This window comes from Mustelus asterias, chromosome 8 (genome assembly GCF_964213995.1).
Source record: "Mustelus asterias chromosome 8, sMusAst1.hap1.1, whole genome shotgun sequence".
NCBI lineage: Eukaryota > Metazoa > Chordata > Chondrichthyes > Carcharhiniformes > Triakidae > Mustelus > Mustelus asterias.
This window is the reverse complement of record NC_135808.1, coordinates 86,474,513-86,498,409: the sequence shown is the minus strand read 5'-3', so window position 1 is coordinate 86,498,409 and position 23,897 is coordinate 86,474,513. Positions and strand designations below refer to the sequence as shown.

The 23,897-nt window shown below is 43.5% G+C and overlaps 1 protein-coding gene across 1 annotated transcript in view; it reads left to right on the top strand.

The window, feature by feature from the left end:
• The window catches only part of dnai4 (dynein axonemal intermediate chain 4), a 99,142-nt gene that overhangs the window by 39,948 nt on the left and 35,297 nt on the right, over positions 1–23,897 (top strand). The window contains exons 5-10 of the mRNA XM_078219373.1: positions 947–1,108; positions 6,716–6,910; positions 8,610–8,764; positions 14,691–14,777; positions 20,203–20,354; positions 23,739–23,896. Of these exons, the coding sequence (XP_078075499.1) occupies positions 947–1,108; positions 6,716–6,910; positions 8,610–8,764; positions 14,691–14,777; positions 20,203–20,354; positions 23,739–23,896 (909 nt within the window). The remainder of the gene's footprint in view (positions 1–946; positions 1,109–6,715; positions 6,911–8,609; positions 8,765–14,690; positions 14,778–20,202; positions 20,355–23,738; position 23,897) is intronic.

The following is a 23,897-nucleotide window of genomic DNA, read 5'->3' as shown; positions in this document are numbered from 1 at the left end:
TGGATCCACCGGGCAGCAGCCCCTTGGATCCCATGCCCTCTCACTTTTTCTAGAAGCCTTGCATGGGGGACCTTATCGAACACCTTGCTAAAATCCATATAAACCACATCTACCACCTTCCCTTCGTCAATGTGTTTAGTCACATTTTCAAAGAACTCCACCAGGCTCGTAAGGCACGATCTGCCCTTGACAAAGCCACGCTGAGTATTCTTGAGCATACTAAACCTCTATATTCCAAGTGCGGCCTAACTAAGGTTCTATAAAGCTGCAACCTATCTTCATTCACAAAATTAATCTATTAGAAATAAATGTGAACTCGCATTAGAGGTATATTCATACCTCCTGGAATATCATTGCAAATTCAGTCCAGAAAGTGGGCAAGCTGTCTGTTCCTGTTGTGAGTGGGTGGGCAGCCAAATGCACATGAGGCTCGATAGTTAAAATAATGTAAGTTTCAGTGGGCGGCACAGTGGGTAGAACTGCTGCCTCACAGCGACAGGGACCAGGTTAGATTCCCAGCTCGGACACTGTCTGTGCGGAGTTTGCATGTTTTCCCCATGTCTGCGTGGGTTTCCTCTAGGTGCTCCGGTTTCCTCCCACATTCCAAAAGTCGTGGTGGTTAAGTGCATCGGCCATGCTAAGTTCTCCCTTAGTGTACCCGAACAGGCGTCGGAGTGTGGCGACTGAGGGATTTTCACCGTAACTTCATTGTAGCGTTAATGTAAGCCTACTTGTGACACTAATAAATAAACTTAAATCTTAAAAAAAGTGATGAGTTCAGATATGTTTGATGCTTACCCTGCACTCTGCCAAAACTCACTCCATTTAAAATAACACCCACATCTTATTTCTGTTGGAGGTCAAAGACCTTTTCCAGAGTTGGAAAAGCTAATTGCGGTATGCACATAAGTGTTTGGCAAACTATAACTGTTTCTTTTCTTTCTAGGTGTTATGGCTACAACATGGGACATGTATGATAGTTTTAAAGAAGGGGAAGTTCATGAAGATACTTCCTCTGATCAACTGAATCAGCAAAAGGATTTGTCACAAATTAACTTTGACAAAACTGTCCTTCGAACTTTATCAGCTCTAAGTTCTATAGGGCTAGGTAAGAATGTAATATAAATTGTCTACCAAAGATAGGTTAATTCAAATGAACTCCAGAACTATTTCTAAAAGGGATAAGCAGAAAACTGAATTACGGATTGATGATACAGTAAGAAGTCTCACAACACCAGGTAAAGTCCAACAGGTTTATTTGGTAGCATGAGCTTTTGGAGCACTGCCCCTTCATCGGATGAATGCAGGATTTGTTTCACAAACAGGGCATATATAGATACAAACTCAATTACAAGATAATACTTGGAATGCGAGTCTTAACAGGGAATCAAATCTTTACAGGTACAGACAATGTGAGTGGAGAGAGGGTTAAGCACAGGTTAAAGAGGTGTGAATTGTCTCCAGATAGTCCAGTTAGTGAGATTTTGCAAACCCAGGCAAGTCGTGGGGGTTACCGATAGTGTGACATGAACCCAAGATTCCGGATGAGGCCGTCCTCATGTATGCGGAACTTGGCTATCAGTTTCTGCTCAGCGATTCTGCGTTGTCATGTGTCGTGAAGGCCGCCTTGGAGAACACTTACCTGAAGATCAGAGGCTGAATGCCCTTGACTGCTGAAGTGTTCCCCGACAGGAAGGGAACACTCCTGCCTGGTGATTGTCGAGCGGAGTCTATTCGCCTGTTGTCGTAGCATCTACATGGTCTCGTCAATGTACCATGTCTCGGGACACCCTTTCCTGCAGCGTATCAGGTAGACAATGTTGGCCGAGTCACAAGAGTATGTACCATGTACCTGGTGGATGGTGTTCTCACATGAGATGATGGCATCTGTGTCGATGATCCGGCACGTCTTGCAGAGGTTGTTGTGGCAGGGTTGTGTGATGTCGTCACTGTTCTCCTGAAGGCTGGGAACAATGGTCTGTTTGAGGTTGCGCGGTTGTTTGAAGGCAAGTAGTGGGGGTGTGGGGATGGCCTTGGCGAGATGTTCGTCTTCATCGATGACATGTTGAAGGCTCCGGAGAAGATGGCGTAGCTTCTCTGCTCCGGGGAAGTACTGGACGACGAAGGGTACTCTGTCCGCCGTGTCCCGTGTTTGTCTTCTGAGGAGGTCGGTGCGGTTTTTCCCTGTGGCGCATTGGAGCTGTCGATTGATGAGTTGAGCGCCATATCCTGTTCTTACGAGGGCATCTTTCAGCGTCTGTAGGTGTCTGTTGCGATCCTCCTTATTTGAGCAGATCCTGTGTATACGGAGGGTTTGGCCGTAGGCAATGGCTTCTTTAATGTGTTTAGGGTGGAAGCTGGAGAAGTGGAGCATCGTGAGGTTATCCATGGGCTTGCAGTACAGCAGTTCACTTCAGACCATTGTACGCAGCAAATCTGTTTGTGAAACAAATCCTGCACTCACCTGATGATGGGGCAACGCGCCAAAAGCTCATGCTACCAAATAAACCTGTTGGACTTTAACCTGGTGTTGTGAGACTACTTACTGTGCTTACCCCAGTCCAATGCCGGCAACTCCACATCATGGATTGATGGTGACAGTGTACCTGGAAAATTTGTTTTCATCTGAACCATAATTTGAGGTTATTTTCATTTTCATCACTCAACACCATTTAGTTTCTGTAATGTAACTGACCACTTTTTTATTTAGGATTTAGTTATTTAAAAAAACACGCAAAAATAATGGAACCTACTGTTACACAGTTACCCTGTCAATGCAAGTCACTTTTGAATATGCATCAAAGCAAAACAAATAGTTTCAAAGGGGTCTGAGGTTGGCATTCTGACTGGATTGTGGAGGAAGCAAGAAATAGCCATGTACTAAAATAAAGCCACACTTAAATAATTCCACCAATATTTTTTGAGGGCATTCCCAATTATCTGTTAGAATTTTGGCATAAAATTGATAACCTAGGGAAATGACATGTCTCTGATTTACTGCTGATCTTCTACTGAAGTTACAGTAGGAGCCCCCTGCAGAAGTTCTACCCCTTCAACTTAATTTGAATATTTGTGCAGCAAAAAGCCAATGATCATATCCACTACCTCCAACATTTATAGTTTAACCTGCCATTGGCAACCAGTAAGTGAAGTTCTGTGCAGAGAGGGAGACGTTGGTGAAATACTAATGTCACAGGACTAATAATCCAGAGGCCCAGTTTATATTGCTCTGGGGAAATAGGTTTAAATCCCACTACAACAGCTGGTGAAATATAAAGCTAGTCTCAGCTGTGGTAACCAAGGTAACTATCATTGACAAAAAAGAAATCAGCTTTAAGGAATGAAAATCTGCTTTTTTACCTGCTTGGCCTACGTGCAACTCCAGCAACATGGTTCCCTTAACTGCCCTCTGAAATGGTCACTCAGTTCAAGGGCAATTAGGGATGGGCAACAACTGTTGTTCTTGTCATGAAAAAATAATAAAATGTTGTTTAAATTAGTACCATCAGGTGGAAGGGGTTGCTGGTATTCACAATTAGTTGTTAAATGTCTGAATAGAAGACAACCTAGAATTTTTGTCTTCGGCAAGCTTCATATGCTTCGTCAAGATAGCGATGTCTGGCGGATTGCCACTCTGAATAGACTTACCCACGTTGAAGTTGCAAAGCCCCCCTGTCTTGCCCAACCTTCCTCACTCAGGCTGGGGCGCAGGAAACAAAGGAACAATTTATGGCACTAGCTGGCATAAAGAAGATGTTTGAAGGCAGAAGGTAACTTTCAAAGGTAAGTGGTTCAGACAGTCAAGGGGACTGCAGGAGGGAGATGGGGGAGCAGTGGGGGGGGAGGGAATTCAGACCAGGAGGGATGTCAGACTGGGAAGGGGGGGTTGGGACCGGGATGGAAGTGTCAGAGAGGGGGACTCGGACTAGGATGGGAGAGTCAGGTCAGATTGGACTGGGAGGGGTGTTTGGACAGAGAAGGGGTCAGGTCTGGTCGGGGTCCCAGCACAGAGGAAGTTAGCGCTTCTGGACAATTGTAAAGTAAACCCTTACTTGGGAACTTCCCAGAGGGATTCCCCAGCGCATCATTTGGATACCCCCCAAATGCGACGCTGGTGAATCAGGAAGTTATGGGCCATTTTGTTTATAATGAAATAAATTAAGCCTATTGAAATTGTCTGTAAAACCTAATCAGCAAAATGTGTGGTTTTATAACTCATTAGAACTACATTAATATTAATACATAAGTTCCTGGAAATAATTGGGGGTGATTCTCCGACCGCACCACGCCAAACCTGGAGAATAGTGTGCAAGCCTAAAAATCGCTTTCACGCCTGGCGTCAAACAGTTTGCGATTCTCTCAGCCTCTTTCTAATGACACAAACCGGATCATGCCCAGAAAGGGCCCAGAAACTCCCAACTCTCCAAAAAAGTAACTGAGTATGGGAGGATTGCGGTGTGGAGCGTGCCTGAGAGATCGGCATGGATCACTCCATTATTCTTGCCATTATGTCACTTACAAAGTTTTGGGGAGAATTCCACCCAATGAGTGAGTTATGCCATTATTTAGGTTTGATCATAATTTGCCACCACTTGTGTGCCACTCCACTCTAGTCTCACTTAAAATGATAAAAATATGTTATTGTCGTTCAGCCCATCTTTGTAGTTGATGGTGATTATTAATCTGCTGAATTTATGTGGCATTATTTGTGCTGCAGCCAGTTAGACTGAAAATAATGATGTGGGTGACTTGATACTGAAATAATTTACAGCCCTCATAGCACTCATGGGATGGGAATTTATGGCCTCGTTCATCCCGAAACCATATAGTCCTGCTCAAGGACAATGGACCTTTCCATTGTCTGCCCCTCTCCCGTTCCGACTCCCGTGGCAGGTGGGGTGGTACAGTTCCGGCCATAGAGTCATACAGCGCACAAAAGGCCCTTCGGCCCATCGAGTCTGCACTGACAATAACTACAACAAAAGGCGTGCTAATCACATTTTCCTACACTTAGCCCATATCCTTGAGTATTATGATATTTCAATGCTCATCCAAATATCTTTTTTTAAAGATTTCCGGGCTCCACTCCCTTCCCAGGCATTGCATTCCACATTCGTTTGAGTGAAAAATGTTTTTCTAAAATCCCCCTGAATCTCCTGCCCCTTCCTGAAAACTACGCCCCCATGTGATTGACACCTCAACCAAGTGGAACAGCTACTCCCTACTCACCCTGTCCATACCCCTCATAATCTTATAAACCTCAATCATGTCTCCCCCCTCAGCCTTCTCTGCTCCGGAGAAAACAATCCATCCCTATCTAGTCTCTTCTTATAGCTCAAATGCTTCATCCCAGGCAACATCCTGGTGAATCTCTTCTGTACCTCCTCTCACACTATCACATCCTTCCTATAGTGAGGTGACCAGAACTGCACACCTCCAGCTGTGGCCTAACCAACGCTATGTACAGCTCCAACACTACCCTTGCTCTTATACTCTATGATGTGGAGATGCTGGCATTGGACTGGGGTAAACACAGTAAGAAGTCTCACAACACCAGGTTAAAGTCCAACAGGTTTATTTGGTAGCAAAAGCCACACAAGCTTTCGGAGCGCTCGCTGCTCCTTCGCCAGGTGAGTGGATTTCTGTTCACAAACAGGGCATATAAAGACACAAATTTAATTTACAAAATAATGGTTGGAATGCGAGTCTTTACAGGTAATCAACCTGTAAAGACTTGATTACCTGTAAAAACTCACATTCCAACCATTATTTTGTAAATTGAGTTTGTGTCTTTATCTGCCCTGTTTGTGAACTGAAATCCCACTCACCTGACGAAGGAGCAGCGAGCGCTCCGAAAGCTAGTGGCTTTTGCTACCAAATAAACCTGTTGGACTTTAACCTGGTGTTGTGAGACTTCTTACTGCTTATACTCTATGCCATGACTGATAAAAACAAGTGTCCCATATGCCTTCTTAACTAAGCTATTCACCTGCTCTGTTGAATTCGGGATCTGTGAATAAGTACCCCAAGATCCATATGTTTCTCTGAGCTTCCCAGTGTCCTGTCATTCATTAAATACTCTCTCATCTTGTTTCTTCTTCCAAAGTGTATCACCTCGCACTTATCAGTGTTAAATACCACCTGCCACTGCTGTGCCCAGCTGACCAATCCATCTATATTTTCCTGTAACCTACGACTATCTTCTAAACTATTAATCACCCTACCAATCTCGGTGTCATCTGCTTAACATTCCCCCGGCCTCCAGTCACTCAAACAGCCTTCTACTACAACTCTCTGTGTCCTAGTACTAAGCTAGTTTCTGATCCATCTTGCATAGTTTCCCTGAATTCCTTTCACCTTCTCAATCGGTCTCCCATGTGGAACTTTGACAAAGTTTTGCTAAAGTCCACATAAACTACATCAACTGGAATTCCCTCATCCATTCAGCATAGGAAGTCAGAAAGGAACTGTTAAAGCTGTGGACCCCCATCCCAGCAATCTGGACAAGCTTTGGAAGTATTAAAATTCACTTTTTGTCAACTTTGCCATCCATGGTCCTGTCCTGTTGAAGATTGTACGCAATTGCTTTCACAATTCCCACCTAGACATTAGGGAGGTGAAAATAGTGTAATGTCCTATTCCCCTTTAAAATAATTGTGTGCTGAAGCAGGTTAACAATTATAATTTGACACATATAATCCTGTTGTAATTGTAGAAAGTCGATCCTCCACTTCGGCGGAGTCGGAGAGCATTGCTACTATCCAGGCATCTGAAGAATTAGAGCACGATCCAGAAGAGCTCCTGAAAAATGAGAAACTAAAGCATGATTTATTCATCATGGAACGTGTCATTATGGAGAACATTTTCCAACCTAAACTTGCTGCTTATCGACAACTACCAATTTTACCTGGTAATTAATAACCATTAAGGACCTGAAAAGAGTAGAAATTTACAACAAGAGGATATTTACTTTATCATGTCTGTCAGCTGTTTGCTCAAGCAACTCAAAAGTAATCCCAACATCTTGCAATGTTTCTGAGCTCCCATTCATCTTGTGCTTCTAATACTTGTCTGGTTGTCTATTTAGTGATGTAGAGTTCTCTGACTTAAAATATTTTGTTGCAAAAAAGGATTTATGCTGCAGGGGCCTTTTGCAAAATGCATTTTCTCCTATTCTTCTTGCCCCACTCTCTTAATGACCATTTTAGATTAATGACCACCCACCACTGGTTCTGCAAATCTTGGAAATTGATACAGCTGTCATCATTTGACATGTATGTGAAAGTAGAACATTGGGCAAAATTTTACGAGAAAAATTTGAAGTGCTCAGCTGACGTGAAAATGGGACAGTTGCAGATCCATTTTTTGGGCGAGTTTTTACTCCCAATCCTATGCACATAGTGCTTGAAAAAGTGGGCTAGACTGTTTCTAGCTACTAGATGCAGTGGGCAGGGCTTAATTCACCAGTCAGCTTGCTCCAGCAGCAGAGGGAGCTACTGCACATGTGCAGACCTCTGGTTGCATATGTGCAATTCCAACAGCAGAGGTCTGACAGAGAGAGAGCTGCCAGGTCTCTGCTGCAGCCATAGAATCCTCCCACAATTACGGAGGCTCGCAGCTGACCGCGAGCTCCACACAGCTCGTAAATATAGCCCCCACCGTCCAGACTGATCATGCAACCCCCCGATGATCGCAGGCAGAGTGGTAGTGGGCCCCCCTCCCTCCCCATTCCAATCACACACACATTGCGCAGCTGCCCTCTTTCCTCTCTGATTTGGTTGCGCCTCCATATGCCCCATCCCCATATGCCCTGTGCAATTCGAGCCCTGCCCCATAGGCCCCGCCCCCTTCAGGCCCCGCCACTTCAGGCCCCACCCCTGACACTGCCCAGTGGACAGTGTCAAGGTGCCAGGATGGCACTGCCTAAGGGGCACCCCCTTGCCCTCGACCTCTCCGGGATGCCTCAGTGGCCTCTGATTCTACCAGCAAGGTCAACACGACTGTTCCCCATTCATGGGGAGCAGGTGTTTTCCTCGCTGGAGAGAACCTCTCTTGGCGAGGCCATAAAGGCAAGTGAGCCCGAACAATTGAGCACCGGGCTCACTAAACAGATGAAATGATGTTTATCATAAATTTAATTAGTTTAGTTAGCCTATCTCTGGAAATGGGCGAGAGGCTGATGGTGCCAGAAACCCAGAACCGGTAAGATTGCGAGAGCCAAGAAATTGGGCATGATCCTGATTTCCCGGCTCTTGCGCAATTTTACCGGCTCGCTCCTCCCATCAATGGGCGGGGCAAGCCGGTAAAATCACAGCCATCAGGAGTCAAAAAAAAAGCTTACAAAGTAAAGTTCCCAAAGAGTAACTAAAAAAGAAATGAAGAGAATTCTGGGAATCATTTTAATTAAGCAGCTTAAATTAGGTCACTGTTTCACATGTGATTCCTCAATGGAACTGCTTTATTGAAGCATTCCTCCTGAGATGTTGAGTGATTGAAACATTTCAGCATGTTTTAAGATTCAGGTTTCAAGCATTCATTTTTTTTCCTTATTATTTCCTCACTGGGAAATGTCTACAGTATTGCAATATTTAACTCTTGATGTTACCTAGATCCAGATGGTATACCTAATGCTGAGGAAGAGGTGGTAGACAGCCTAATGCTACTCGATCTCATGAGTCCAAGATTGCATCCACTATGGTCTTTTACCTGTCATCTCACCAAGGGACGCAATGTTAGCTGCATGGTTTGGAACAAACATAACGTGGTAAGTAAATTTAAGGAGACAACAAATTAAAATCATAACAAAGATTAACTAATACAACAGTGATGTTAAATGGTCATTTTATGTGTGTTCAGATGATACCGAGAAATTTGATTGCAGCAAAAAATTGGCCCCAGGGAACAGTGATTTACTCACCTGTTTACATGGACGATCTGGAGGAGAGGACCGAGTGTAGGGTAACAAAGTTTGCGGCTGACACAAAGATGAGTGGGAAAGCAAATTGTGTGGGGGACACAGAGAGTCTGCAGAGAGATTTGGATAGGCTAAGTGAGTGGGCAAGGATCTGGCAGATGGAATATAACGTTGGTAAGTGTGAGGTTATCCACTTTGGAAGGAATAATAGTACAATGGACTATTATTTAAATGGTGAAAAATTACAACATGCTACTGTGCAGAGGGACCTGGGGGTCCTTGTGCATGAATCACAAAAACTCAGTTTGCAGGTGCAGCAGGTAATCAAGAAGGCAAATGGAATGTTGGCCTTTATCGCGAGGGGGATGGAGTATAAAAGCAGGGAGGTCTTGCTACAATTGTACAGGGTACTGGTGAGGCCGCACCTAGAGTACTGTGTACAATTTTGTCCCCTTATTTAAGAAAGAATATATTAGCTTTGGGGGGGGGGGGTACAGAGAAGGTTCACCAGGTTGATTCCAGAGATGAGGGGGTTAGCTTATGAGGAGAGATTGAGTGGACTGGGCCTGTACTCATTGGAGTTCAGAAGGTTGAGGGGAGATCTTATAGAGACATATAAGATAATGAAGGGGCTAGACAGGGTAGAAGCAGCGAGATTATTTCCATTTACAATGGAAACAAGAACTAGGGGGCATAGCCTCAAAATACCAGAGGGTAGTGAATCTTTGGAATTCTCTGCCCAGTGAAGCAGTAGAGGCTACCTCGTTAAATGTGTTTAAGTCACAGATAGATAGATTTTTAACCATTAAGGGAATTAAGGGTTATGGGGAGTGGGCGGTAAGTGGAACTGAACCCACTATCAGATCAGCCATGATCTTATTGAATGGCAGAGCAGGCTTGAGAGGCTCGATGGCCTACTCCTGCTCCTATTTCTTATGTTCTTATGACAAAGGGACCACATAAAATTGGTAGTGGTGGCTTATTATGGTGGGTTAGCCATGCATCCAGTTCTACTCTAGCTATTAATTGGTGCTTTTGCGGTTAGGGGAGGGGAGAAACCAGGCATCTCTAATGCCACTTCAAAGCTGTCTACCCCTCTTAAAAATGCTGATGCAAAATGGCTGCTGACAGGAGGAATACCTGTGAAGGAAGAAATGGATGAAATATTTGTAGGATTGCCCCGGAGGCTGCTTTGGAGATTGTGGTCTAGGTGGTGGGAGAGGAAGGTGTGGTTTTCCCCAGGAATGAGGGGAGGTGGTGTGTGCAGTAGTGTTGGTGGGGAGGATGCAAGTGGAAATTGGTTGCAAAAAGGAGGTCAATTCAAGGAGCTTAATTCCCAGCTGCAAAGTTGAAAGAAGCTGAATGATCTCAGCAGAGTTGTCAAGTTAAGAGTCCCATCCCTCGCCTCAGTTGCTTTCACCTCACACTTGCTGCAACACCAATAGCTCCACGATTCATAGTGCTCCCTTCCCCCAGTTTCCTTTACTCTTCTGCAGTCACTGCACCTCACTTCACTTCATTTTCGTCTTCTCCCATTTAGAAACTGCACCTTCTATTTTCATCATTATTGTAATCCTTATCTGCACATGTAATATCTTGCAGACAATATCTGTACTTTTAATCATGATAGGAAGAATCTCAAAACAATCCAGAAAGAAAGCAGTAGCATATAATGATTATGTTACTCGATTGGTAAAGTAGAGGCCTTAACCAATGATCCAGAGGCATGAGTTCAACTTCCACTAAGGCAGTTGTGGAATTTAAATTCAATCAATTAAAATAAACAGAATCTAAAAAGCTAGCATGAGTATGAAATTTCCAGATTGTCATTAAGAACCCACCTGGTTCATGCGTATCCTCTACGTCCTTAGTTAGTCTGGTCTGTATGTGACTCCTGACCTACATGTAATTGATTCTTAACTGCCCTATGAAACAGCCACAGAGTTGTGTCCAAGAAGGTGGCCCATCACCAACATATTTTCATTGGTAATTAGGAATGGACAATAAATGCTGACCTTACCAGTGACACCCACATCCTGTGAATGAATAAATAAAATGAGGCTGCCAGTTGTACTCCACCTATTCCTTTCCAGAGAAAGTTGTAGGCAACATGAGACAGCAAACGTCCTGTTCAGACTTCAGGAGCAGGTGTTGAACATCATGTGCAATGTCTGAGGAGTTATTGTGCAGGGTCACTTCACACTTTTGCCCTTATCATCTCATTATTTTTGAAGTTCATCCTGAGTGTGGCCATTGTTAACAAACCTAGCATTCACTTCCCATCCTTGAGAAATTGGTGACTAGTCTTCTTCTTGAACCATTAGATTTGGTGTGCTGAAAATGCTGCCAAAATGATATTGGTTGTCTCACATTCATACTCTATATGCTTTCAAAAGTACTCATCTCCCTTTGCACTCACAAGAAAAACTGACTTTTGTCCCCTTCCTTTATTTCACATACTGAAATTGTCACGGTTCCTGTCAGTGCAGGAAGAGGAGAACAACCTTCCTAAAAATCTAATCTTAGCAAGCACCAGTTCAGAGACTGGCATCATGTGCATTTTAGAGGGTACACTAGAGAAACAGTATTGCATAGTGCATCTCTGGACACATTTGCTTTTATTTGGGATATGAACATCGCTGACAAGGCTAACAGTTGTTGCTCATCCTAACTGTCCTTAAGAAATGATGCTGAGCCACCTTCTTGAATCACTGCAGTCCATCTGGTGTTGGGGCACCTAAATTGCTGTTACAAATGTGTAGAAAAGATAGCAGAGGAAATAGGACACTACATGTGCCAGCTTGGTAAAGAGTGAAATCACAGCCTGGCTTTGTTGCTGTCTTTGAAAGCTGAGACTACTGAAGAAGTTTGCCAGTGAACTTTTGCACAATGTCTGAGAGCATGAAGAAATCCAGCCCCATTTTGTGGCTGCATTTCATGTACAGCAGGGAGATCATTCTGTCAAGTTTGGAGCAAGTGCTTAGCTCCATGAATACAAATTGACCCCACCATATTGGATCCTCTAATGACATCTCTGGCAGCTGCCATGGCACATCATACTACTGCATGGAAGGTCACATTGCTACTATTTTGGTTCTGGGGTTTAGTATTATCAGAAGCTTCCAGAACATCAGCCCACTAAGACTATATGAGGTGTCCTCAGTGGAACCTCAGCACATGCATTCTGTAGCTACAAGGAATACACCTTATAGATGTACTTTGATGAATAATTGAGCATAAAGACAAGCTTTCACAATGGTGATTCTTAATTATTTCCACCAACTATTGCTCAGATCTCTTAAGTTATTTAATAAAATCTCTGATTTGTGTGTTTACTTTTAATGTCTCTAGTCAGTCAAGGGAAAGACCCAAGAAGCTGGTGATGGATAACACACAGAGCAAAATCTCTGGCACCTTTTTGATGCAGCAATACACAGCAAACTAATATATTGGTGATGGAATGACCCAGTGGCATAAATGGCTAGGGATAAAATATATTTGACAGGAATCAGCAGTGCTAGCCTTCTTGTTTTGGGGCTCCACTTTCAACTGCAATAATAACCTTGCGCTGTGACAGCCTCCTTGGTGAAGGTGCGATATGAGAAATACTCCCTTAAGACGCTACTTGGATGCGGCATCCTGCATAGTGGTCTCTCTCTCTCACAATTGTCTCAAATATTCCTGCTCAGTCCTGCCTTGCTGCTTCTCCCCCCTCCTCCAGTCCCAAAAGCAACCCAGCAGACCACCCACAACTGGAACAAACGGTTTGCTAACCACAAGAACAAAATTGTTCCCATAACTCAAAATTCGCTTCTGTAACACAGAAAATAGACAAAACAAAACCCAGGAGTTGTCTAGTACCCTGGCAAAACAGCAATTAATTTGTATGCTTTAGCAAGCTTCAGATGGCTGACATTGTGAGTTGCTGCGTGAGTCAGGCACTGGGGAAGATCAATTTCACATAAGGGTGCTACAATTAGGGTAGGATCCTGATTTAAACATTATAACGTGCTACTTGAATTGTTCCAAAGTGCAATCCAATATGGTGGGCAGCATACTTTTAGCACAAGATGGGCATGTTACGCCTCCTATATTGAATCCTTAAGCATATGTTTTACACCTGCTAAATAGGTGTGGTGCAATCAAAATTCTACACCATAGTAGTTCATTCATTCCTAATACCTCACCGTGTTATAATCCAATCATTGAATTTAAAAGTGGCAGACTATTTTCTCATCATTTCTGCATTTGTGTCTTTTGCATTACTGTCTTGCCCTTTGAAACGATACGTTGAATAATAGTACTGAACAAGCTCCAACATCTGGAGCTATAAGAAGTGGTAAGTGAGATCAATGATAGGTAAAAGCACAGTATAGCTGCATTACTAAAATGACATTTTATAAAACAGGAGTGTACATCAAACTGATATGAAAGGATAAATGACCTGTTAAGTATTTCAATCCTTAAATTAAAACAAATGAACTAGTTTTCATATTCTATAGGTTATAAATGTGAGTTAAAGAATGGAGCAAGATTGTCAGGGTTTTGGTGTGGGTCCGTGGCGGTTGGCTGAACCAAATTACTTGGTGGCAAGCTCATAAATCCAGCTAATATGGGTTTGCCATTGGATCATGTGGTGGGAGGTTGGCTCTGATGTCAAGAAGCCTGCATGACCTGTTGGCCTTGCAGCATCTGGTGCTATATTTAAAGGGCAAGCAGTCTTGTGTTAGAGCTGGAAATCGCTTGCAGGCTTTTAAGAAAGCTTTGCAGCTCAGAATTCCAGTATCTAAATTTTTGTTCCTCCAGCACAAAAATACATCCCAAAGTCCTGGGAGAAGATTCCTCCACCGTCACATAAGATAATTCAGTGGCACCAATGGGTTCAACTGAGGACTGAGATGTCACATTCTAGCCAGCACATCTCCTCCAGTGCTTGAGGATGAAGAAGGACAGGATGGATGATCCCCATGCGGCCATTGCCTCTTCCTTTCCTTGCAGGCAGCCTCCTAAGTATCCTCCCCCTTAGGAGCTCAGGTGTATAATGCCACTTTAAGCGCCTGCCCCTCAGTTGTGTGCTGTTCCTTTAAATTTTGGCCTATTAATTCTGGATTCCAAATTTTCTGTCAGACACTTTGCCCCTGAACAATATCAGCTCAGCAGATTTTTACAGAGAAAATGTTTCCAAGATCAATCCAGTGCCCTGTAACTCAGTCTGCTGGAAGTCCAAAGGAGTCTCAACACTGAGTCCAGAAAGCCGCATGTAAATGACCAGCTTTCACTGTGCAGGTTACTGAAGCATGAGAGACGTGTGAGTTTTGCTAAATTGGGGAGGCAGGATTAAATCATGTCAAATTGCACTTAAATTATATATAAGTGAGCAATTAAGCAAATCAATTAATTTCCTGCTTCTTATGGGTGAATTTCCCATTTTGTTATTTTTCCCACCTCTGACTTAATTGCTTACAGTTTTCTCTATCAGAAGTCTAACTCGCAGACTCCTGCCCAATTCTCTATGGCTACCCACCATCTTGCATACTCTAGCAGACTCCACAAAATCCATCCCATGAATTCTGAAAATCGCATTGATATTGAGGTTCTTTTGGCTAATGCTTTATCAAATTTCAGGTTAGTGGACTGAACTTCCAGTAAATAGACATTGATTAGGTAAGTGTTAAAGTATGCTGTTCAGTAGCAACTTATAATAATTGTTTAGGATAACTTCATAATAGAAATTTATTATGATGACCATAAATTATTTTATTGTGTTGGCATACAGGATCTACTGGCGGTGGGTTATGGGCAATTTGGATATAAGGAACAGAGAGGAGGATTGATTTGCTGTTGGTCACTGAAAAATCCTATGGTGGGTTGAACAAGAGCGTAAGTAGGATTTGAAGCTAATTGTCAAAAAACGCAATTGGATGCAACATTTTTAATTGGGCCTAGAATTACGTTGAAATGACTAACCACCACAGCTGAGCATTAAAAACAAAGTTGCATCTGTCAGTGCTATAAGCATTATAGAGTTAATGATGTAAAACCAAAGTACACCTGCCCCTTAGATCTACTTTTTGCACACCTTCTCTTGTAAGATCTTCTCTTTGCACTTGTCCATTATCCACCATTGCTAACTGTGCCTGCAGGGAGAAAAACAGAATTTTCCATTTGCTGTTGTGATTCAGATTGCTCCCAACAGTTGTCATTTCTAGGTACCAAATTCTGTAACAGACTGAAGCTCCTGTGAACTAAAACTGATGAATAGTCACTGCCATGCTTATTTTTACACTAAACTGAGAATATGTAGGATGTCCACCAATGTTTCCAGGCACAATTGCTGATTGAGATAACATCACCAGATTAATGCATACTAACTAAAACCACTTGACCAAATTTAGCGATAAAAAATAATACATGGATGCAGAAAAACAGTTAAACATCCTGTGCATTGAGATAATAGAATTGGAATCAGTTCCCAAATCTGGAATATTGTGAGCAATTTTGGGTCCCATATCGAAGGAAGGTTGTGCTGGCCTTCGAGAGGGTCCAGAGGAGATTCACGAGAATGATCCCAGGAACTAAAAGCTTGATGTATGAGGAGCGTTTGATGACTTTGGGCCCGATTTTACCATTGCGTCACGCCCGTTTTCAGGCGTGAAAACTTGGTAAAGTTGGGCGTGAGGTGATTAACGTGATCCGCGCCTGCGCAGATGCCCACTTTACCAAGGCCCAAAAATGGCTGCGATCCGATTTGCGCCCGAAAATGGGCGCAATGGCGATTTAAATGCATTTGCATGCATTTAAATTAAATTATTGGACTGCCCGCCCAACTTTACCAACATTTCCTCCTTTACCATCGCGTACGCCCGTCCAGATTCGGCACGAAACTGACATGCTCGGCAAAAGGTCTGTTTCGGGTGCTCCAGCTTCTGAAGACGTAAGTTTAAAGCTTCCAACGGCTCTCTGACTCAGATTGGTGGCAGGGCGTGAGGGAGGCGGGCCAGATCATTCTCTGGTGAGGCGGGGTGGGGGGGAGGGAGAAGGGAGGCCAGATCATTCTCTGGTGGGGGAGGGGAGGGGGGAGGGAGGCCCAACTGTTCTCTGGTGGGGAGGGGGGTGGGGGGAGGCCAGATGGTTTTCTGGCGGGGTGGGGGGGGAGGGAGGCCAGATGGATCTCTGGTGGGGGGGCGGGGGGGACCACTGCCACTCTGCAGGCCATCAGTGGGGGGGAAGGGGGGCAGGGGTCACTATCGGTCTGGGTAACGGGGGGGTGGATGGATAAGGGGGACAGTTATGTTGTGAGGGTGGGGCAATATCTGTGGGGGCCATCGCTCCCGCTTTTTGCTCCCAGGCCGCTTTATCCGCTTTTTGCAGGAGTGATGTGACGGGCGCGTTTTTCAAATTTTTTTCACTGTGCATGCGCAGTTCAAAGCTCCGATTGGAGCTGCAGCATTTTGGACGCGATAAGCCCCGCCCACAGCGCGATTCAGACTCGCGATTTTTTTTCAGGCTAAGTGCGTATGGGGGCGCCTGAGAGCAGTTTTCCAAGTCGGATCTGAATTGCGCCCAGATTTAGCACTTAGAATCAATTATGGTAAAATCGGGTCCTCTGGGTCTGTACTAGATGGAACTTAGAAGGATGAGGGGGAATCTCATTGAAACTTTTAGAATACTGAAAGGCCTGGATAGAATGGACGTGGGAAAGATGTTTCTATTAGTAGGTGAGACTCGGATCTGAAGGCACAACCTCAGAATAAAGGGACGACCCTTTATAACCAGTAAGAAGTCTCACAACACCAGGTTAAAGTCCAACACATTTATTTGGAATCATGAGCTTTCAAAGCACTGTCCTTCATCACCTGGAGAGGGATAAAAGAGGGATAAAACAATGGTGCAGATTACGTGCCACCACTGGTCATTAAAAACTTTTTAATTTTAATAACCTACTGATACGTCTAGGTACAGTCCCAACAACCGCAGCAGAGATGGAGGCAGCCTGCTGACTGCTATGTCCTGTCGTCTGTGATGACTTTGGCAGGTATCATTTGGAGGCAAGAGAGGCCTGGGTGGCCCTGGACTGCTAAGGCTCTCCTGCTCTGGGGCAGGTGCACTCTCCTCAGCCTGACCTGCTGGAGTTGATGAGGTCGCAAGGGGAGAAGATTTGGAGTGACAGGACATCTTTAGAGTGTCATAAGTGGACCACCCCAGGGTGCCTGGAAGGTACTCACTTTGGGTAACCAAGCGTCCCTCCCTGACAAGAAGGGACACCAGGATGACGATAATTCCTCCCTCATCTAACCACTACTGGAATTCATCCGTAGCTGGACAATGGTGTGCATATCCAAGCACAAATCCATCAAACTCTGCTGAACCTGGATGGTTTCCAAGGTCAGGTCCACCCTTCCCAAGGAGACCTCAATGCATTTGCATGCTGGAGCGATGACATCAAACAAAATGGACTCCTCCATCTTTCTTTTTAGTGTGGTGACAGCCTCAGATAACTTTGTCTGATGTTCCCCTATCTGTTTCTGCATCTCCAACATATCTTTTAGGACTGATTGTAGAGGCTCTTCATTGGACTAAAACTCTACTGGGGCCTAATCTCCAGCAGTACTCAGATGGTCAGAGACCTCAGCTGCACTGCCTCTGCCCGCTGTGGGCATGTGTCCATGAGGTGGTCACCAGATAGTGACCCCAAACCTATTCTGGAATTGGGACCTACCAGGGTGTGTGTATCTGGATTGGGTGGAGAGTGCAGGTGAACACAGTAATGGATCTTCATCTGATGGTTCCTCACTTGAGATTGACTGGGGACTGGGGCTGAGGCACTTGCTCAAACTCTTCTACTGCCTTTTCTTGCTGGTAGCTGGAATAGGGAAAGGATAATTAGTGATTGATTGAGCAGGCTCCTACACTCGGTCACTCACCATCATTGTCCGCATATGACTGATGTATACTGGTTGGACACTTGTTGTGGGAGGCCAAACTCACCTTCTGCACAGGAAGGATCTCTGTACTCTCCAGTCAGCTCTGTAGCTTGCTCCAAGAAGAGTATCCTCAGCCCCAAGGTATCCTCTTCGGTCTTGGCTCTCTTCTGTTGAGTATGAGTGAACTTGTCCAGCACAAAAACAGAAGAATTGACTGAGCACTTTGGATGAAAGAACATTTTAGAAGCATGCATGGCTGCTGAATGTGTTGAGCTCACTTAGGATCTTGCACAAGATGGTGATCTTAAAGTGGTTGGCAGACCATCAGCGCTGATGTCCTACCTATTGACAGTGACATCCTTGTTGACGCTAAGCCTTAGACTGCCTGAGGGCCTTCTGAGAGTGTGAGTTTACAGTGAGTAGAAGGTTCCCTTATGCTGGTGGACTGTTTCAGATCATTCATTTGTTTCCTGCACTGCAGAGTGATCCTTTCTGGGTGCTACAGGCACTGACCTACCTGGTGACCGCCTCCAAGGCCTGTGTGGTCAGATGGGAGGACCTCCTGCTCCCATCCTGAGAAAAGAGGACTTCCCACCTTTCCTGGACAACCTGGAGGGGAATCTAAAGGGGGGCCTTGCTGAACCGTGGAGCAGATGGTTTGGCACGTTTGGTTGGCATACAAGTTTAGACCTTCAGTACACACTTAGCCTGCAATGAGTAAATGTCTGTGCAGGTCCCTTATAAATATGGCACCAGGACCTTTAACCCATGAGGTAACAGTGGGGTGGCTGAATCACTACTCGCTCCACCATGAGATTTGGCGAGCTATTCACTGATGCATAATTAATTAGCTGAAAAACAGAAAATGTGTGTGAAATCCATCCCACCATTCAGCGGGAATCATGCTGACTTTCCCACCTGTCACAGCTCTTAATTCCACCCGAGGTTTTAATTTGTCTTACACTTCCTGGATAAGTACCACTGAATTGTCCAATAGAGTCAGAGATTTCTGTGGAAGGTCACGGGAGCAGGGGAATTGTCTGTTGGAAATTCAAACTTCCTGGGTAATTCCCATATAGATCTGCATGTCAGGATTTCCACAGGGTATCAAACATGCACCTTCTGTCATAACCCTTGGTCCTCAAGGGTTTCTATCTTGTAATATATTTTCCTAATGCCTTTACAAAGAGAGAAAATGCATTTGTCTCCATCCCCACCTGTCAACCTGTAGACTTATCCCCAGCTCAAAGAAATTGCAGACTTTTTTTTATCAGCAATCTGTCTTCAGGCAGCACCAGGAACTGAGTGATAGTCTCCATTTCAGGCCTGGTTTAAAAGGAAACATAACATAGTCAAGGCAGTTTTTTATTTGCCACATTTATATTTTAACATTCATGTATGATGAAATATGTAGACATATTCTGTTACCTAGGACAGAAATTGTGAACATGAAATTAAACGAAGGATTGGAATGACCAAAGATGCATTTCAAAAAAGTTAAAATGATTATAATCAACACAAAATTAGTCATGAAAACAAAGCTAAAAATCCTGTTATGCTACATGACACCAGCTTTGACATAGGAAGTGAGTGTTGAACAATGAGTGAAGCAATGTAGAGAAGAATTGAAATTGTGGAGTTGTGGTTTTATTTTTGAGGCAAACAATGAAGATATTATGGACAAGTCACACTAACAATGAAGAGTAAAATTTGAGACCAAAAGAACTCTGCTGACCAAAATCAGGAAAAGATGGTTGGAATTTCTTGGCCTTGTCATAATTTATAATTAAAAGTCATAATTTAGAAAGTCTATCAGAAAGATAAGTAGTAAAAGAGATTGAGATAGATGAAGAATTATCTATTTAAAAGCCTTACAAGCTGTATCATCAATGTAGATGATCACACCTCTAGTGCAAAAATAACATGGAGATTCATGGTTGCCAATGCTCTCGTAGTGCATGATGATGAAGAGAGAGAGACTGTTTGAGGGTTCTTGCAAATATGGAACAAATAAGTATTAGCTATTCTTTTGATCCCAGAGCATTTTTGTGACTCTACATATCTATAATAATCCTTCTTCATTTATCCTTCTTTGCATGATATGAGCATTTCCAAAAGCCGACAAAATTATTTCTATTTGTTTACCTCTTTAAGAATGAGCAATTGCATCCCACATTTCCTTTTTTTAAAGTTCCAAATACATGAAATCATTGAAAGTGAGTCGGCAGCCTATTTTACATCTCTGGATTTTTATTTATGTTGTCTCAGATTTCATTAGAAGAACAATCTTTTCAGTAAAAATGTGACTTTAATAGATTTAATTCTACTTTCCTCACTAAAGAAAAACTTTTGTATTTACATTAGTGGCCTGAACGCGTTTATTACTGTGACAGTGGTGTTTCAGCCCTGGAGTTCTCTGCAGATAGCCCCAATCTGCTGGCAGTGGGCCACTATGATGGAACTGTGGCAATCTACAATATACGCAACCCTGAAAATGGGCTAGTTCTGGACAGTAGGTGAGGTCATTGGATGATCATTGTCATTACTTTAGCATAGTACCAGCCATGTTGCATTACTTCTTATTGAAATTGAGACTAATTTGCGGATAGTGATGAGGACTATCAGAGGATACAGCAGGACATAGATCGCTTGGAGACTTGGGCGGAGAGATGGCAGATGGAATTTAATCCGGACAAATGTGAGGTAATGCATTTTGGAAGGGCTATTAAAGATAGGAAATATACAGTAAATGGCAGAACCCTTAAGAGTATTGATAGGCAGAGGGATCTGGGTGTACAGGTACACAGGTCACTGAATGTGGCAATGCAGGTGGAGAAGGTAGTCAAGAAGGCATACAGCATGCTTGCCTTCATTGGGTTTAAAGTTTAAAAATTGGCAAGTCATGTTGCAGCTTTGTAGAACCTTAGTTAGGCTGCACTTGGAATATAGTGTTCAATCTGGTCGCCACACGACCAGAAGGCTGTGAGGGCTTTGGAGAGGGTACAGAAAAGATTTACCAGGATATTGCCTGGTGTAGAGGGCATTAGCTATGAGGAGAGGTTGGAGAAAATTGGTTTGTTCTCACTGGATCGACGGAGGCTGAGGGGTGACCTAAGAGAAGTCTACAAGATTATGGGGGCATGGACAGAGTGGATAGTCAGAAGCTTTTTCCCAGGGTGGAAGAGTCAATTACTAGGGGGCATAGGTTTAAAGGAGATGTACAAGGCAAGTTTTTTACACAGAGGGTGGTGGGTGCCTGGAACTCGCTGCCGGGGGAGGTAGGGGAAGCAGATGCAATAGTGACTTTTAAGGGGTGTTGTGACAAATACATGAATAGGATGGAAATAGAGGGATATGGTCCCCAGAAGGGTAGGGGGTTTTAGTTCAGTCGGGCAGCATGGTTGGCGCAGGTTGGAGGGCCAAAGGGCTTGTTCCTGTGCTGTAATGTTCTTTGTTCTTAATCAACACAATCACCTATTAGACATAAGCAATAGGAGCAGGAGTAGACCATATATCCTCTCAAGCCTGCTTCACCATTCAATATGATTATGGCTGAACTTTTGCCTCAATTCTACTTTCACACACACTCCCCATTTTGCTTGATTCCCTGAGAGACCAAAAATATGTCTTAGCTCAGTCTTGAATAAACTCATCCTTAATCCTCTTCGTCTATACTAATGTAGATTATAAGTAGCCAGGTCCCCATCAATACTCCCTGTGGCATTCTTCTAGTCAATCTGCCAACTTGCAAATACCCTGTTTATTCCTATTTTGCTCCTCTCTGTTAACCAATCTTCCATTCATGCCAGTATGCTATCCACAATGCCATCAGCCCTTCCCTTCAATATTAATCTTTTATGTGGCACTTTTGGAAATCCAAGTATATTAAATATATCGGCTTCTCATTATCCGCCCTACTATTAAGACCTCAAAAATCACCAATAAATTTGTCAAACACAATTTACCTTTCACAGAACTATGTTGCCTCTGTCTGATCATACTATGACCTTCTTAAGCATATTGCTAAGATTTTCTTAATAATAGATTCTGACATTTTCCCAACACCTGTCCCTACTCTTATTAACTTGTTAGTTATCTTTTATTTCTCTGATGGAATTTGTGTCTTCTACTGTGAATGCAGACACAAAATATTTGTTCAACATCTCTGCCATTTCCTCATTCTCATGATAATATTCATATTTCTGCTTCTATGAGTTGAACGTTTACTTTAGCTACTCTCATTTTCATATATTTCTAAGAGCTTTTATTTATATTCCTGGTTCATTTACTCTTATTTTAATGATATATGGTATCACTACTGTTCAGGAGCCTATAGACTATTCCCACCAGCATTTACTGAGCCATGTTAGTCCTAATTTCCACACTTTTTGAATCTTTTTCCTGGTATTCTGAGCCAAGATCTTTTCTTGCTCTTTTCCTTGTGGCATTCTTTATTAACAGGATTATTGCTCCCCCTTTTTCATCTGTCAGGCTTTTTTGAAATATTGTGAACTCTGGAATATTTATTTTTCCAACCTTGGTCACATTGCACTATGGATGGGATTTTCGGGCCTTTTTGAAGGTGGCCTATTAAGGTGAGGGGGAGGGAGACGTGAAGTCTTGTTGGGGGGCAGGTGGGGGTTGTGAACTTGTTTGGGATTCGACAGGTTCTGATTTTATGAAGGGTGAATGGCATGCCTAGTAGGAATTCTGTTCAGCCATTCAAAACTGAAAACAAGGTACTTCAGACGACACTTGGCCAGGATGTTACTGGTCTAATCCAACTTTGCACAAAGTGCATAGAGCCATGGGATATCAGAGTCATATAGCAGGTACAGTAGGGAAGCAATCAAGTGGGGGGGGTCAGGTCAGTGCTGAAGTCAGCAGACATCAAGTGAGGCAACATGCCTTCACAGCAAGACTGGAGAAACACAGCCACAATATATTGCAGCTGGAGGGGAGTTCAGGTGCCAGAGCTTTGGGCTGAAACTCAGTTGAGCCATCTGGCTCCTTACTTGAGGACAATGAAAATGAGCTCAGTAAGAGTGGGTGGGTGGTTGGAAGAATGGCCCTAGAGACCAGGAGTTCCCACCTGCCATTGGCATTGTCCACTGAGGAGCAGGCCCTTCAGCCGGGAACACCTGAAAGGAAGGGAGCTGCAGTCACAGGGATCTCTATAGTTGCAACCTTAAAGCCAGCTGCAGAGGCAGCCTCTGGGTGGTTAAGCGGGAGATGGATGGAAGCAGAACCACGAGCAGGTTCTTGTAACAAGGGCATACAGTCAGAGATGTACTTCTTCTAGTTGTCAAAGTGGCAGTGTTGCACCTCTCCTGAGAGGCTGTCACAGATCCTTGTGCAACGATGACAGCTGAACTGAGCCTTATTGACAATGCCAATGCTGAGGAAGGCCCTTAATTTATATGCCTCCAGTATATTCCAAGATTCCACTTGATACATTTGTGGCATTTCTTGATCAGTGTCATAATCACTGTATCAAGGTGGTGACCAATGTTGTCTTCAAGAGGACCAATAAATACATCCATTATCACAGGCAGGTAGTCTGAGAGAGACATAGGATTCCCCCAGGTGCAAGTTGTGATACACTTCAGCCATTTTGTAAAATAAGCCTGCTACATTAGATTATCTCCAGCAAAACATGCATACCTGTTTAGATTCAGGAAGACAAATCCAAGTTTAATATTGATTACATTAATCTTTCAAGCTCAGAATGAAAATGTCCATTGGGCGATGTTTATTTAATTGCATTTTGATTCCAGTCTGCAAATACTGACAAACTAATATCCTAATGAAATGTTTGATATAATATTTTCAGATAGATGCTCCAAAATTACAATTTTTAATTTGAGAATTTGCATTGTGACCTCTTTAACCATTTACAGTAATGATCTAAATAAACATATTGGCCCAGTCTGGCAGCTGAAGTGGACTGCACAGGACAGAAACTCAAAAGGAGATGAAAAGGAGGGGACCTTGATCTCCATTGCTGCAGATGGCAGGGTTGCCAAATGGACTCTTGCAAAAGGACTGGAATCATCAGG